At 39.4% G+C, this 17,633-nt stretch overlaps 1 protein-coding gene across 1 annotated transcript; it reads right to left on the bottom strand.

Annotated features, from left to right (window-relative positions):
• Window positions 1–869: 869 nt before the first annotated feature.
• LOC144629975 (uncharacterized) lies at window positions 870–15,819 on the bottom strand. Its single transcript, XM_078488235.1, has 6 exons — window positions 15,668–15,819; window positions 7,619–7,853; window positions 5,664–5,813; window positions 4,403–4,758; window positions 2,987–3,187; window positions 870–1,636 (listed from the first exon to the last, which is right to left on the bottom strand). Exons 2-6 carry the CDS (start codon window positions 7,761–7,763, stop codon window positions 1,307–1,309), a joined length of 1,182 nt encoding a protein of 393 aa, XP_078344361.1. The 5' UTR covers window positions 7,764–7,853; window positions 15,668–15,819; the 3' UTR covers window positions 870–1,306.
• Window positions 15,820–17,633: the final 1,814 nt, after the last annotated feature.

Genomic DNA, 17,633 nt, shown 5'->3' with positions numbered 1-17,633 from the left:
GCAATTAATTCATTTATTTGTATTGTTTTTTTTTTTTTTTTTTTTTTTTTTTTTTTTTTTCTCTTTTTTATTTTTTTTTTAATGTTATTGTTCTTATCACCCCCACTCCCCCCTCCCCACACACACACTCACACGCAAAAAAAAATAATGTTGACCCATCCCTACCAACCTGGCTTGAATTTCAGCAGCAGACCCCTCTAGACGTTCTAGAAAAGGCGGCTTAAGTCATGAGCTATAAGATGAATGGATTCTAAATATGAAGCCAACAACTAACCACTAAAGTCGTCTTTTTACTTTCGTTGTTGAAATTAGTTCACAACACTTGGGTAACCAAGCTTTTATTGAACCGGGAATTCCTGGATGTTAAACTAATTTCCATTTGCTTTACCCGTGCCCACTACCCGAAACAAACACCATTTTCTTTGGGGGTAGGTATGCCTACAGCTTGGCCAATTTGCATTTGCTACTAGTTGTTTTATTATTTCGCGGTAACACCAAATACAAATTAGTTTAGCATCTTGGATTTCTCGGTTCAACAAAAGCTTGGTTACCCATATGTTGTAAACTAATTCGGACAAAAAAAGTAAGAAGACGACTTGAGTGGTTAGTTATTGGCTTTATATTTAGACGAACTCCACTTATCCTATAGCTCATGCTTAAATCCAGGCAAACCATCAAATTATGGTGGAGTTTGCTATCAGTTGACTGGAAATGTTATCCCTTTTCTGTCGCAAACTGAACTGATCCACCAATAAACATGAGTCTTCTTTTTATATAATATAGTGGGGAATGATGGGGTTAAATGGGAACTAGGATTTACCTCTTTTTTTCACTGGAGAAATGGGATTTGGGTCACTGGGACTGGGAATCACAAAATAAAAATGGGAATGGGACTGGAATTCAGGTAAAATATACGCGTGCTAGGGTGTGAAATGGGATCTGAGCAAAACTTGGGCTAGAAAATGGGGTTTATATCCCCTTTTCGGGACCCTCAATATAAAGATTCAGGCATGCTTTGAAGCGGAGATTTCCATTTAGTTTGAACTGTTTAATTAATTTTTTATTTATTTTTAATGTTTCTATTATGGTAAATAAGCGACTTAACTGTTAAAAGTACGGTAGCTCATATCGTACGACATAACAAAATATGCTCACAGCACAGCAAATTATCTTCCAGTAGAATGAGATAACCTCACGGGAATGTTAAATAGTTAATCGCGATCCTCTTAAATTGTTCCTAAAATGAACGAAAAGCACTTCGCAGCATTCGTTTCCCCTTGCGGCGACTAATAGGCAACAACGATAATTATTTATCAAAAGAATAACCTTCAAAAAAAGAGTACTTTTTCATCTCTTCGTAGACTGTGTTCTTTTGTTCATCGGTCCATACTATAAAATCACGTGTTATGGAGGGGACTGGGTCCACAGTTGCTGCACAGTCCTGTAGATACTGCTCTGTGCACGTGATTTCCAGGAACTTGCAGATTTTTCTCAGGGTTCCTGCAGGATTCTTGACTATCTCCATGCTTGGTATATCAATAACGCTGCCTGGAAGAGCTTCCCTGGCTTGGTTGCTTCCTGCAGCCATGCTAAAATAACTTTTTATTTTGACCTCAAGTTCTTTAGGAGCATTGACCTGCTGACGCAAATCAGTGAAAAGAGGACTTTGTTAATGGCATAAGACCGAATAAATCTCAATTTAGTAATTACCATAGGCGGCGGAGCAGGGGGGACAGGGGGGCTGTAGCTTCCCCAAACGAAAATTTGAGCGGGGACTCATCCCTCTCCCCCACGTTTTGGAACCGAAAATATCGCGAGCGCAACGTAAAATTGGTTTGTCAAGACATTCCGTCTCGTGAGTGAGTTCAAACATCTTCGAAACTTCCTCGAAAGTCTTCGGGAAACTTCTTTTATCTTCGGAAAAGTTCGAAAAGTGATCGGGAACCGGGAACGTTCGTATGGCCCTCGAACAACAATCGGATCTAATCTTCGGACATTTTCGGTCTAGAAACTGCTCTGAAAACAAGAAGTTGCTCCAGATATGAAAACCTGCCGAGTATTTTTTGTGACAGTCTTTATCCCCCCCCCCCCCCCACGTTACGTTACAAAACGTTCCGCCGCCTCTGAATTTTTACCATTTGTTTTATAGTCTAATATTTGAACATTGCTCTTGGAGGAAGGGGGCTCGAAAAATTGCACTGGGAGTCGCGGTGGCCTAATGGTTAGTGCCCTACACTCCGAATCCAGCGATCCGGGTTCGAGCGCAGGCCGGGATCATTGCCGCTTTATTCTAGTTGGCCAGGACACTTGACACTGACAGTGCCTCTCTCTCAGATCCACCACGGTGTAAGAATGGGTAAAAAAGGTAAAGTGTGCGTCGAGCCAAGTTGCTAATACAGACCGGAGCTTATCCCGGTTTCTGTAGCATGAAGCGACTAGGAATATTTCTACTCCCCCCTGGATGGGATGCTAATCTATCACAGGATTATCCCCCAGTATTAGTTCGCCGGTACCCATTTATACATCTGGATGGAGAGAGGCACTATGAGAGTAAAGTGTCTTGCCCAAGAACACAACACAATGACCCCGGCCAGGCTCGTACCCGGACTGCTTGATCCGGAATATGAATGGGTGTCGGCGAATTAAACGCTGGGGTGAGGATTAAAAATACTCGTAGTCGCTTCATGTTACAGAAACTGGACAAAAGCCCCGCCGTTATGGACCACTAGGCTCAAACGCGGACTGAGGACTGGGAAGCGGAGTGTCACACGGAAATTAGGTCAAAAAAAAAAAGGTCGTATAGTTGTGCAAGTCAAGCGAGAATTGTTCACAGGCCAGTCGTCCCATGCAAGAAGTGTTGAAATGGAATGAATGAATGAATGAAATGGAATTACAAGGTTCTTACTAATCACAGATGATGAAATTCCAGGAAATGTCTAGGGTACAAATAAAAAAATTCCATGACCAAGAATCAGATATCATATACCTTCACTTTGTGCTCTCCATACCGCTCTTTGACGTTTCTGTGCTGCAGGACCATAGTTGCAATGTTATCAAATGGATTTCTCACAACATGAATAAACTTCACCTTGGCACCGGCTGTTTTCTCTAAAAGACGAACGGCATTCACTGCACCGTCCTTCTTCATTGCCCACGCTGTATACGCGCCCGCCTTGTCTCCGATTACCTATTGATTGATGGAATGAAAAAAAATAAATAAACTACCTACATTTAGACACGGTTGGGTTTAAAACTAGAGGCTTGTGAGGCCGTGTAATCCCGAGCCGAATTGGAATTTGGAAGTGTTGGTTTTTGTTGAGGTTGGAAAACCGGAGATCCAGGAGAAAACCCTCGGAGCAGGGACGAGAACCAACAACAAACTCAACCCACGTGTTACGTCCGGGCCGAAGATTTGAACATTGGCCGCCTTGGTGGGAGGCGCGTGCTCTCACCACTGCGCCATCCCTGGTCCCCATAAAGTTCCCAATTTATAAAATTTAATACAAATCACATGATCATAACGGTTAATTGGAAGAGCTAACAAAAGTTTGGGCGACCTTCCAAAACTAGCAAACTACCTTCAAATTATGTCAAGTGTAAATTCAGTTGTACAGTGCAGGCGTCGCTTTATAAACCTTGTGGAATAGGGTGGTTTTGTTATGACTGCACAATGTAAAAAAAGCCCTTTCCTTTGTTCTAGTGGCACAATTGAATTAAGAATACACGTAGCCAGCTTGCTCTTCAATGTAACTTGGTCAGGAATAAAGGAAACCGTAAATCCTACCTAGCTTCTGACTTTTGAGGTCAGTGGAAACCCCATGGCTTCTTATTAGGCTTACTAAATTCCTTACAATGCCTTTCCTTTGTTTAAATTACTATAATTACCTAAAGCCGAAGATGTGTATTTAATAGCAGCACATGATCTTCTTTATAGTAATACAAGGGGCGCACATGCGTATACCCAGCTATGTATAGTATGATTATGTGCGAGATACCTATTGGGTCCTTTGATTTCTGCTGCTCGCGAAATACGCCAGATTAGGTTCATAGATTTGGTACATAAAATACTTAAATCACCATAAGTCGTGATCACCATATGAGACCTTTTTCCTCTAGTGATTAGTCGCTTTGATGCTTTGAACACATAGTGTCATAATATCCGTTTGTTATATGGCTACAGTCGGGCATTATTAGCCAAATCAATGCCCGACTGGCTGGCAAAACAAGGGCAGTAGCGCGCCAAAGAGTTCCATATAATTGACATCTTATTAACACTCCCTAGCTCTGGCCGTACTGGGAGTAAATCAGCCTAGGTCTTTCTGTTATAAAAAAAAAAAAAAAAAAAAAAAAAAAAAAAAAACGAGCGAAGACAAAAAAGACCAAGGCGGGGGATTCGACTCACCTGAATGTACTGATCATAATTTCCTTGCCACTGATTTGGTACATAATACTTAAATCCAGACGTCGCGTTCGCCACACTTCCTTCATACCTTTTGGACCTTCTGCCGTGATCGACTGCTCGCTCTGAAGCTTTGAACATAGTATCATAATATGCGTATATTGAACTACTTATCCATTTTTCTGGATTTGATTTCCATCTGCCAAAAGCCATTGTTTCATCTGATATGACCATGTGAGGATGCGCGTCCAGTAATGAACCGAGAAGGCTGTGACGACTGCGGGAGTAACCAATGAAAAACAAGATGGTTTTCACGTGACTATAAGCTTCGTATAGGTCGCTCTGTGAGGGTGGCTCGTCTGCAAAATGTTGAACAGAAACTTTTAAAAGTGTGCACTTTAACCAACTGCCCCTCTCATTATTATTAAAAAAAAGGGAAGCCACGAGCCATGCGGCCCACACTGCCGGAGCTTATCCCGGTTTCCGTAGCATTAAGCGGCTAGGAATATTTCTACTCGCCCGTGAATGGGATGTTAGTCCATCGCAGGGTTCCCCCCAACATTATGTCGCCGGTACTCATTTATACACCTGGGTGGAAAGAGGCACTATGAGAGTCGAGTATCTTGCCCAAGAACACAACACAGTGACCCCTGCCGCGGCTCGAACTCGGACCGCTCGATCCGGAGTCCGGCGTACTAACCATTAGGTCACCGCGCTTCCCTTCTTTATTAATAAGGAGATCGTTATTATTAAGGGATCATTAAAGGGGCTTTGTCACGGATTCTACCAGATTTTTGAACAGCCAAAATTTATACTTGTGTGGCTGGAAACCTAAAAATAATGGACCACTTTTATTAAAAATTGCTATATTAGAGCACTGAAACATTTAACGAGCGTCTTTGGCTGCGGATGGCTCGAAATGAAATAGATTGCAACTTTGAAATTTTTTAAGGCTGAACTTTTCAAGTTATTTCCGCGCGTCTTCAAAAAATAGCAGTAGTTTGATTTGTTAATCCGAAAATTAAGGTTATATCTTCCTTTAGAAGTTTTAAGATAATGTTTTTCATGAGATAAGTTGCCTTTCACTAATTTCAGAACAGTTTAGACCAAAAATCTGCAAATCCCCGTGACGAAGCTCCTTTCAGTGATAAGAGATATTGATTATTAATAAGAGACTATAGATACGAATGAAATGACCAGAAATGAGGAAAGACAAATCTTTTCCAACAAAATAGTGGTTAAAATCAACAAAACATTAAATTACTTGAAGAACTGGCGTCACCGTTTGATACAGTTTTATCATCTAATGCGCTTTGTTCATTTTCTTCTATGTATGGTTCATCTTGAACTTCGTTTTTATGGCTTCCTAGTACTGGTCTATTCAACAAGGTAGTGTGTTCCCTGAAATCGGCTCCTAAAAAAATAATATGAAAAATAGTATGCCATTACTGTTTTTCCAATGTGTTAAAGGGGCAGTGTCACCAACACTTAAAGGGTCACTGTCACAGGGATTTTAATGCTTTTTGGTAAAAAGTACTTAAATAGGCGAATAAGTCTTCTCATACATAAAAAGCACCTAGTACATCAAGATGGAGATATAGAGTAAATTGTTGTTGACGGAAGAAGGAAGCCATGATAATTTTTAGGTGTTTTTCCAGTCCACAAGGACAAAACTTGACTTTTCAAGTTGAGATCTAAAGTTCCTAATGGCATCACAATAATATCACTTTTTTTATAGCTTCATCACACTTGCATGGTGATTTTCAACAAAATTGGACCACTATTCGTAGTTTCCATATGTCTTTAGGCTCTTGAGTTTTTGAAGTAAAACTGGTGACAGTGTCCTTTTAATGCTACTTAAAAATCCAACGAAGGTGTTGGTATTAATTGGAAATCCACTAATAGTGGCTTGGCCTTGCTAAAATGTACTGTACTTGTCGTAAAAAAAATGTTAGAAAGTGGTGTGGCTACGGACTGGTAAGAAAGAAGTGGCCCAAAACTTAAAAAAGACGGGCCGACCTTTTCAAGTTTGACAGTTTACTTGAAGGAAAATTTCTCAAAAACCATTGATCACGGTGTTTTCACATCTTGGAGAATGAATTTACGCCTTTCTTTTGTTGTTCAAAGGTTTTTTGTGTTGATTTGTCAGTGAGTGCACCCTCATAATACTAGCATAGTTTACACACAACTGACTTAGAAGATTTCTCGTGACAATGTCCTTTAGTATTTATTTTGCGCAATAATATCAATTCAGTGGCCTATATCTAGATTAAAAAAGTTATAAAGCTAAAAGCTTCCTCATCACTGAGGTACGTCTTTAAAAGAGATTTAACTTAATAACAGTTAGTTCCATGCGAATGAAGCCGGTTTTTTTTTACTTGAGTATAAGGAAAGTAATTCGCATTTGCTTTGGTTTTGCATTACTGCGCTTAGTGCCTGGTTTAAAAACACTGCCCTACTTTCTCAACCAATCAGAAGTAAAACCAAATTAAAGCCATTCGTGCAATACAACGTTTTCCCGCGCTTCGTGCCGGCTTTTTGTATTTTCTTCGAGTTTTGATTGGTTCACTGGTCTTTCTCTGCCTTTGGTGATTGGCCAGAGTGAATACATTGGTTTTGGTTCTTCGACACTCAATCGAAAATCGCTCTAACACTCTAAACTACCGTATTTACTCGAAGAAGCGCCGCCCCCGAATAAGCGCCGCCCTCGAATAAGCGCCGCATTTGGGACAAAAAAACTTAATAAACGCCGCCCCCGAATAAGCGCCGCAGTCCCTATGCGGCGCTTATTCGGGGTATTCCGTTTAACTAAAAACAGCACTACAAAGCAACTCTAAAACAAACTTTGACATTCTTTCCATCAAAAGCGATGTTTTACAGTTCAAAGTGATGCATTAGTTTTCTATCCAACATTAATTCTTACAATACGTAGAGCTGCAAATGTTGTAAAGGCCGCGAACTTTGCCAGGACAGCTAGCGCCACATCTCTCTTCAGCAAAAGACGAATACTGACAATCAAAAGACGCTATTTTCAATTACTGTCAAAAGATTAGATTCGTTGTGGCGTCCAAATTTTAAATAAGCGCCGCCCTCAAATAAGCGCCGCCCTCGAATAAGCGCCGCGGCGCTTATTCGAGTAAATACGGTAACCATTACCGGAGGGGTTTCTGCAATTAGCTAAGTGCCACTACTAAGAATAAGTGTACGGACTTCCCTCACCAGCGTTGTATTTCATCATAGGCGTTTGCTTCATGTAATCGCGAACACCTTTGGTCCTCCATACAACCAAAAGACCCGCTATTCCTAAGCCAATCAAAACTCCCAATAGAACTTCACGAATTCGGATTGTTGATCTCTGCCACATTGTTACTACTGGTTAGAATTGTGAAGATGTTTCCAGACGTAATCTTGTTCCAGTTGCTTTGATAGTCAGTGTTTTCTTGGATCGCAGGTCCTGGGTAAAAATTAAGGGAAAAATTAAGCCTTTTAAATGGACTGTGTCGCGGATTTTAGCTAAATTTAGGCATGGGAAATGACCATTAAATTCGTTTAAATATAAAAATAACCTCTCAAAGCAGTGAAGGAATATTTCAATGACACACCAAATACAAAAGAAGGTACGGATGGCCAAAAGCGACGAAGATTGAAACGGATTGCGTGACTGTCTCGCGGGTTATTTTAACAAAATTAAGGCATGGGAAATGGCCATCAAATTTGTTGAAATATAAAAATAACCTCTCAAAGCAGTGAAGGAATATTTCAATGACACACCAAATACAAAAGAAGGTACGGATGGCCAAAAGCGACGAAGATTGAAACGGATTGCGTGACTGTCTCGCGGGTTATTTTAACAAAATTAAGGCATGGGAAATGACCATCAAATTTGTTGAAATATAAAAATAACCTCTCAAAGCAGTGAAGGAATATTTCAATGACACACCAAATACAAAAGAAGGTACGGATGGCCAAAAGCGACGAAGATTGAAACGGATTGCGTGACTGTCTCGCGGATTATTTTAGCAAAATTAAGGCATGGGAAATGACCATCAAATTTGTTGAAATATAAAAATAACCTTTTAAAACAGTGAAGGAATATTTCAATGACACACCGAACTAAAAGAAGGTACGGATGGCCAAAAGCGACGAAGATTGAAACGGATTGCGATATGGGTCTTTGAAATATTGTTGGGCGGAACAGTTTTCAAAGTTAATCTCGTTTGCTTGTAACTTTAAATTATAACGCCCAGAAAACATATTTGGTTGTAATGAAGCTATGGTTTTGTAATTTAGATCCATAGAAGTAATTTTTTGCAAACATTAATTAAGTTTCGTAGCGAGTATTTGGCAAAACTTAATAAAATAAGCTTAACTCAGCCGTGACACACTTTTAGTCGGGGTGGTCCATAGTTCCCGGCATTTAACTCCAGATTCTGTAGCATTAAGCGGCTAGGAGTATTGATATTCCCCCTGGATGGGATGCTAGCCCATCGCAGGTTACTCCCCAACATTCTGTAAGGCTGCCCTAACAATTTGCCAGTACTCATTTATACACCTGGGTGGAGAGAGGCACTGTGAGATTTAAGTGTCTTGCCCAAGAACAAAACACAAAAACCGCTCGATTCGGAGTTCAGCGCGCTAACCATTAGGCCAACGAGCCTCCAAGATCCTGGGAGGAAATTGTTTAAAAGGTTACAAATTGCATTAAGCATGTTCCATATTGCAAAGAACTCAAGAATTGACCGCGGTCAAAAGTCTCAGGCAGTTCTTTGCTTTTTGTGTAATGCTTCAGACAACAGTGATAGCGGCAAAAAGGCTTCGCACCCAAACAAAGATGCTTTGACAAATGACGCCGACAAGGTCGCATTTTACCGTTTCCAAGCACCTAACGTGATTTTTTATTAGTAGTAGTATACATTGCGCATCTTTACTGCGCAGAATTTTACGCGAAATAGCGAAGCGCGCGAGGTCTAAAATTAGAATGCAAATGAATATAACCCCCACGAGGCTCAGAAAAACATCAGCGTGTTCTGAGAGAAATAGAAGGAATCTAGGCGAAGTTTTCGTTTTATGAAAGTGTTTTAGGAACACTGGCTGTTTAAGACAGTGTTTTAGGAAAATCGTCCGCCACTTCGGTTTGTTTGTCTGAGTCTTGTCTGAGTCGTGACGTCACTCGCGCGCTTCGCTCAGTTAGCACGCGAGCACAAACAAATGGCTGCTTTTTTCTATGCGGCATGGCATGGCTCTCGTGAGAGATAAATCATCGTTTTCTCGTTAACGAGTACGGTGACCTATCATTTTTTTTACTCTCAGTTTGAGTGTAGCGATCAAATTCTTTCTATAAAATGAATACAGGTTAATTTCTATGGTCGAAAATCACCGGAAACGTGTACTTTTCCAGTACTCGGAAGAAATTATCAAGGAATTATGTGGTATATACAAGGTCTTCCTGCTCCTAAACGAATACAAAGCCCCCCTTTTTTATTTCAAAATTTAGGTTTCCTTAAGGTAAACAACCAACGGGCAAAGTTTGATTGAAGATCTACGAGTAGTTCTATTTTACAGGAATTACCTTGATTAATACTCGTTAAGTATCAAACGTAGAATAGTCAATCTTATCAGAACCTTATATATCTTTAAGTACTTTTGCAATATTAAATTGTTAACGCTAGCAAAGAACGATGTTTCGACCGTTCAAAGGTCATTCTCAAGTTCGGTGTTCACGACGTACAAAGTAACGCCTGTTGGTTTTTGTTCGTTCCAACTTTTTCAAAAAGAAATAATAAAAAAGAGAGGCGGTCCCAAAAAATGAAGCGAGCGCGGACGAAAAACATTTGTTATTTTTTACTTGCCCTTATTTTTGTCGATCTAGAATTTTTGCCGGATCAGTTGAAATGCTCGGCCCGAAAAGCGAAATTTTCATCGGTCAAGAATCCTTAATGAAGTTTGTATTCAACACCATTTTTTAATCATGTCAAAACTAACTTGGTTTTAACGTCTCACTCTTTTAACATGCAAACTCGGCTCCTGCTCTAAGTTAGTCGCATCGTTTTTAATCGGTAGGGAAATTAAAACCTTTTCAACGGCGATATTAATTAAAGTACCTGAGAAACTCCTGCTCTGGTTACTAATATAAGTCATTCACGTTTTTTTATCTCTCTTTCAATTACGGTACTCTAAAACGTACGTTGCCAGTCGAAATTACGAAACTCCGACAGCAAAATGTAAAATTGCGACATGACAAGCTTTAAATTTAGACGGGAGACTGTTTGTGTTATGAATAACAAAACACAACACACGTTGCAAATTTGTATATCAAATACAGTATGGGGCCCAGTTCTCGGCCGGGTCCAGCTCCTGCCACTTTGCGTTCAACGCGTTTTTTCGTGCCCCAGTTGAATTAAAAGAAAAGGTTATTTCCATCAAACGATAGACTAATTCTTGTGCTCTAAGTATGTTGAGTTTGATCCTTCAACTCGCTATAGAAAGCTCACACGTCGAGTTTACGCGGAGGTAGGTGAATTTGTTTTCCCGAAAAATTGTTTGTTTACGGCTCCTTAAAATTCATGGATGTAGTTAAATTCGTATTTTATCCAAAAGCCCCTACCAAAGGGGTTAATTTTTGGCATGTGAAACGTAGAATAATTCAGCTTTTTGCTTAAGTTAACTTTTCGTTGAACCGTTGTATTTTTTGGTCTTAATTTGCTTCGAAATTTTTTCGTTTGACTTTTGCGTATTTGCCAGTTCTCGGCCACCCTGCTCGCTATCACAGCGTAGCGCTTTGGTTTTTAATATATTTTCATCTGCTGTAGCCAGAATGAAAGAAAGAAAATTTTTAAAATAAAGTTCAATTAAATATCTAAGTTTTGAGCTGACTCTTGTCTTGTCTATTATTTCTACAACACCTAACTCTTTCAAGACCTTTTCACTGCAAAATAAACCATCTAAATGCATTGTCACACAACGCAATTCTGCGGTTTTGCCAGAACCGGCACATAGGCAAGCAACTAGGCGCGTTAAAAACCTTCTTTTCTAAAGTAAAACATACCTCATCAAAATAATTTGGGATCGACATAACATAAATAAGTTTACAGAGTGATTTTATGACTGTGAAAGTTAATTGAGCCTTTTTATACAGAAAATTACGCACAAGCTTTTTGGTGGCCGAGAACTGTGCCCACAAATGGTGCTTTAATTTTTATTATTGTTCGGGCAAATTTATTATTGACCGATCGATAGCTTTACACCAAAAAGCTGAATGATGAAGCTAGCTCTGGGAGAAATTTCAAGTTTCTTTGGTCATTCTGAGGAAAGAAAGACAAGTTTACGTCTAAAGTGGCCGATAACTGGGCCCCATATAGTCCGGCGGCTTAGCTCGAAATTTTGGGTAAATTGTGCACTTCTTGATACAAGCATGAAACTTGGCACACAGATAGAAGTCATCAATACAATTATTTTCAGATATAGTGCCAAGCCGAAATTACGTCAGTTTCCATAGAAACCGCAATTTATTAAAATTCATGAATTAATTAAAATTCTTAGTTTATCAGCAGATACTATCATTTCAGTTAGTGGTACCAACTTGTTTATTATGTACATTTTGTTTATCACACGCCATCAAACTTTAACTATGCGTTGCCATGACAACGGTAAGCTACAATTACAACGATCATTGAAAATAAATGAAGGCTTTTCATCCCATCGATGAGCCTATGGTTGGATTGACTATTACATACCATACAAATTATGGCTTTGCGCATAACATCAATACAATTATTTTCAGATATAGTGCCAAGCCGAAATGACATCAGTTTGCATAGAAACTGCAATTTATTAAAATTCATGAATTAATTAAAATTCTTAGTTTATCAGCAGATACTACCATTTCAGTCAGTGGTACCAACTTGTTTACTATGTACATTTTGTTTATCACACGCCACTAAACTTTAACTATGCGTTGCCATGACAACTACATGACAACTACATGTTCTCTCGTATGGTCAAGCCATACAGTCTCTTTTAAGGTGGCCAGAGATAATGTTTCATCATCAGTCTTTAGACTACACTGTGTACTTGGCACTTTATAACCACCTTGATTTTGACTTGACAAAGGAGGTATGTTAGTGTAACCGGATGGTAGTGGAGCTATAGCTTTCTCTGCAGACACAGTCCTTTGCTTAATGCTTGCGTTGTCTACACCTTCCCCTTCCACAGTAGGGTGTTGTATCAATGAAATGCCAGTACCATGAAATGAACTTATTGCCGTTGTCGACGAAGTGTTATCGTCGATGTTATCAACTGCGCCTGTAGTAAAAACGTTCTTTTTCAGGTTGGGAGGGCATACCGTGTCCGTTTCTTTGAAGTGTTCGCAAACTGCATTTGCCATTTCTGATGACAGGCCTAGCGTGCACTACATCGTACGAAATCGACATGCCAAGAAAATGTAGCCTATCTATAAGATCTCTCTTGCATGTTTTGACATGCACCATCACACCAATGTATATTGGCAGTTGTGTTTCTTGGCTTTTGACATGACGAGTACACTCTTCGGTTTTACGGGCGTGTTTCACGCTGTTAAACTTTAGTAATTGAGCTAAAGTTAATACAGCTTGACTTGGCTGGCATTTAGCGTTTTGACCTTCCAGGATCATACAGTCAACTCTTGTTATAGCGGACACGCTCGGGGCGTCGTTTAGTGTCCGTTATTAATAGCGAGAGTCTGTAATAGGGGGAGCCATTTCCAGTCAAACCTCCTTCGCCGGGGATTTGGATTTTGTCCGTAATAGTGAGTGTCCGCAATAGCGGGGTGTCTGCAAGGCGAGAGTTGACTGTATTCACCAATGACAACAAGGTCTGTGGAATTGATTCCTGTTGGCAGTTCTTAGAAAATATTCCATTAGCTTCGTATGAATCACTGAACATATCTTTACGCACTAAGCTAGCTGCACGCTCCAAACACATTGCAGTAGCGTCGTTGTCCTCTGAGGAAGCGTCAGCAATTAGCGTTCCTATTTCTTCATTAAACACCAGTAACACGTCTCTACCTTTGGAATGAGCAGTCAATCCAGGGATTACTTCTATAAGCTTCTCCTTAAGACGAGTGGAGTGAATCTCTTGTGTTTCCACCGTCACACCATGTTGGGTTAGCCTTTCGCAATACTCATTTTTCAAATCCGAAAGCTTGAACACGGTAGCATGTGGTTGTCCCGTCCTAGAATTTTCTATCTTGGAGATCAAATCAGCCAGAGCATCACTATGGACCATGACTTGACTTTTCTTTTCTGATGACAATTCCTTGCTATGCTCTCGCGCGCGGTTATACAGCGCTGCTAGGCACCTTGCGTGATATTTGGCTCCAAGGGCTATCATGTCACCGCCGGTACTTAGCTTAGATATTAAATTGAAATCGCCTATTTCATGAGCAACAGATCGAACGCGAGAGTAGATATCCTTAGTACGCGCCTCTCTTAAATTACCCTGGTCAGCTGATTCCTCGCAAAAGAAACACACTGGACGTTTTTCGCCGACTGGAAAAATACTTGACCGTGTCCGTTTCTTGCTTATCTGGCCATGAATGTCTGCAGGGATTTTCCGTTTTAAAACTCGTTCCAGTTTCGTCTTGTTGTACCCATCGCGACAAGATTTATGCCACACGGCACAATTATTTGCTAATGTTGAAGCAATTCCATCTCCCTCGTCAAATTGGTGCCATTCAACTGGTAAATCCAATTCTCCCGTCTCATGAAATGACTTTAAGTCTCGTTCAATAGTTAGGTATCCGGCACCAGAGTGTCGTTTCGAATTAGCAGGACACTGAAGTTTTTCAGCTGTTTCCTTCTGGCAAATAACACAGTTGGACCAGTCAATAGCTTGAGGCAGCGACATGTTTCTCGCAACTTAAAATTAACCCATTTCTTCTCTTCTCTGTCCAAATTCAGTGTTTTGTCTTTTATATAACAATTTCTTTTGTGGGTGCACCGAGTCGTACGCACAAAATTTAGAACACTTTTACACACGTTTGTACACTCTTACCTTCTGCACCGCGAAAAAGTGCAGAAATAGCACGTGCAAACTATTTTCTGAGAAAGTTATTAGCATCTAAAAGGAAGGAATAAAATAACAACTCGAGTCCTAATTTAAATATATTTTATTTTTATTTTGAAATAAACGTGCATAACTTCTCGAAAAAGAGCGAGAAGATGTACTTCGCGGGGGGTCTCGTGACTGAAAATTTCATTTGCTGCTAACTAGCTGAAATAAGAAAATTTAACTTGGCACTATATCAGGAACTTACCAGTATGTAATTGCTTATAATCCTACAAAGTTTGGTGCTTGTATCAAAAATCGCACAATTCAGGAGCTAAGCCGCCGGACTAATACTGAAGTCAACAATTTCCCTATTACAGTGGAACCCCGATATAACGATATGCCAAGGGAACAGTAAAATTGTATCGTTATATCGAGGAATCGTTATATCGAAACTCCCGATATAACGATATGGCCGAAAAATAACAGAAAATATCGTTATATCGGGGTGAACCTAACAAGTACTTTTTACTGCATATGAAAGGAGGGTAAAGAGAATAACTTTGATAAAGAGGCTAAGAACACAGTATCATTTTCGTATATCATCGTACAAAGCTGTTCACAGAAACGTTAGAGAACACTCAATAACTGTAATATTATTGCATTAAATTCGATGTTTTGCAAATAAATCGTGACTGTGAACTGATAATATCGTTATATCGGGAGGATTTTACGTTCGGTCCGCTAAATTCTCATCGTTATATCGGGAATATCGTTATATCGAAGATCGTTATATCGGGGTTCAGTCCCATACATTTTACTGTAACTTTTGCCGGGACATAGAATATTCATCGTTATATCGGGAATATCGTTATATCGAGGATCGTTATATCGGGGTTCCACTGTACGATAACAATCAAAGGGTCTTACAATTGCACCTCGCTTGGACTAAAAAGAAAAAAATAAAACTTTTTTAAGACGTTCCCCTAACTAGATGTATAATTTTAAAGGATCGACTACAGTATTTAGCATTCTTATCAATAATACGTAAACGTCAAACTGTTTCTCTCCTCACTTAACGAGATGCAATTTACACGAACAACAATCGCTAATCGCCGGATCGACTAGTACAAAGTTATCATTCGCTACAATAATGGTACGAGTCACACGAAATCACACAGAGTGAAGTTTAACCATTTACTGTATACAAATGGCACGGATTGTGCCTCCTCTGACGAATCGTACCCAACTGATGTGTGTATTTGATAATCCTGGTTTCGAAGTTAAAGAACACTCAAAGCGGTGCAGAGAAAGCCCTATACTTCTAAGCTCCTGTCAATTTCCAGGGTGCTTTCCTGTAGAAAGGTTAATTTTCACTGAAGCGTAATTTTTTAAATACGGTGGTTTGAGTAAAATTAATAGCTTCTTTCAGTTCTAGTAATACATGTCTCACCTTTTCGAAGTGATCCTTCGCTGTGCGTCCCCGTTTGCAAATTGAACGGTTTTATAATTAATATTGCGTTATCCGTAAAGAGAAAAAATTGTCAAGGAAACCCATAAAAACCCTCCTTTAAAAACACGCGCCACGTTTGTGAAAAGGATTGCGTGAAAAAGTGTTAGGATAGAAAAGGCAAAATTTGACAGAATTTAATATATATTTGAATGTTGTCAGTTAAAGTTTTAATAGTAGCGGTTTAAACCAACATTTCGGACCCGGTGATATTATCTTTCTTGTAAACCTCCTACAGGCAAATACGTGGTGTGTTGAATATTTATGTTCACAGGCAATTTTAGAAAATTATAATAAAAGGGCTTCGTGTTATCTGCATTTAAAACGATTTTCCGCGCATTATTTTTTTGGCAAACCAGGTTCAGTTCAATCCGATAATTCGAAAATGATAATATCATAACTATAACTATAAAAACGCTCTCACTGCCCGGAATTCGTATCCGTGTTATTTTGGAGGGCTGTCATTTTAAGCTGAGGCAGTTTTGTATCGGTTACTACGGTATTTTATGCCTTCGGTGGTAACTTCCTCAGGGGCAGCCAACAAGACAATTTTACTATTGGTGTTGGAACACCGTTTTTACGTTATAAGTGTCCTTTTTGTGCGATTTAAAGCCTTATTTTTAAACACTTAGAAAAGTGTATCTTTTCGGATACGCTAGCTGGACATTTAAACCGCAGAAGGTTTTATAGGCAACGAAATATTATTAAACGAATTTTCGAGCTGCTGTTGTCTTCTCGAAAATCGTTGCTGGCCTTTTTTCGTGCCCAAAACAACATTTTTGACATTTTTCTCTCTCCGAAAACAACGGGCATTCCTTTCCTAATGTGACGAAAGTTTGAGCTAAAGAAATCTTCAGTTTTTCATCACACTTAAATCCGAAAATCCTAGGCGATTATAGGTCTTTCGAACATGCAGATATTCACTGAAATGGTCTATTGGGTTCCCCAGACTTCCTTTCTTTTCAATACAGAGTCCTTTATACCCCTTTGCACAAACTGAATCATCACTTTAAAATATTTGGCCTTTTCACGCGCCACGCGAATAATTACCAAAATGTGTAATTCACTTCCCAGAATTTATATTTGGTTATTTTTTAGGGCTGTCAGTTTAAGCTGAGGCAGTTTTGTTTCGGTTACTATGGTATTTTATGCTCTCGGTTGTAACTTCCTTCCTATCGTGTACACCTTTTTTTTTTTGCATTGTCGATTGTCCGATGGAAATTCAGGACTGACAAATGCAAAACGGAGAAATGCAAGCACAGAATTATTTTCGACAGTCATTCGGAAACCCAGCACACGATCATCTTCCAATATCCACAAAATACAACCGCGCACTAACTACCAAATACACTCAGTCAAATTTAAGGGAATATCAGTATGAAATAATTTGCCAACATCAATCAAAGGAATTAAAACAGCTAGCTTATTCAGGAAAAAAGAATGAAACACATTTTCTCCTCAAATAGTATACAGTTTATAAGAATATCGAGGCTGAAATTTGCGAATTTTTAAGAGTATTAAGAATATAGTTTTTAGTTGAAACAAAATCAGGTATTTTCATTTCCGTCACTTTATCTCTGTGAGGAATGCTTTGTTTTAAGCCAAAACGGCCAGGCTGCAACGAAAAGCAATGGTACATGTGCACAATGTAACACAATACAGATCTGGACACCAAACACTTGTAATTGATTATACTTACTA

Source organism: Oculina patagonica, chromosome 11, assembly GCF_052425735.1.
Source record: "Oculina patagonica isolate OP01 chromosome 11, crgOcupat, whole genome shotgun sequence".
NCBI classification, from domain to species: domain Eukaryota; kingdom Metazoa; phylum Cnidaria; class Anthozoa; order Scleractinia; family Oculinidae; genus Oculina; species Oculina patagonica.
This window is presented reverse-complemented; position numbering and strand designations above follow the sequence as displayed.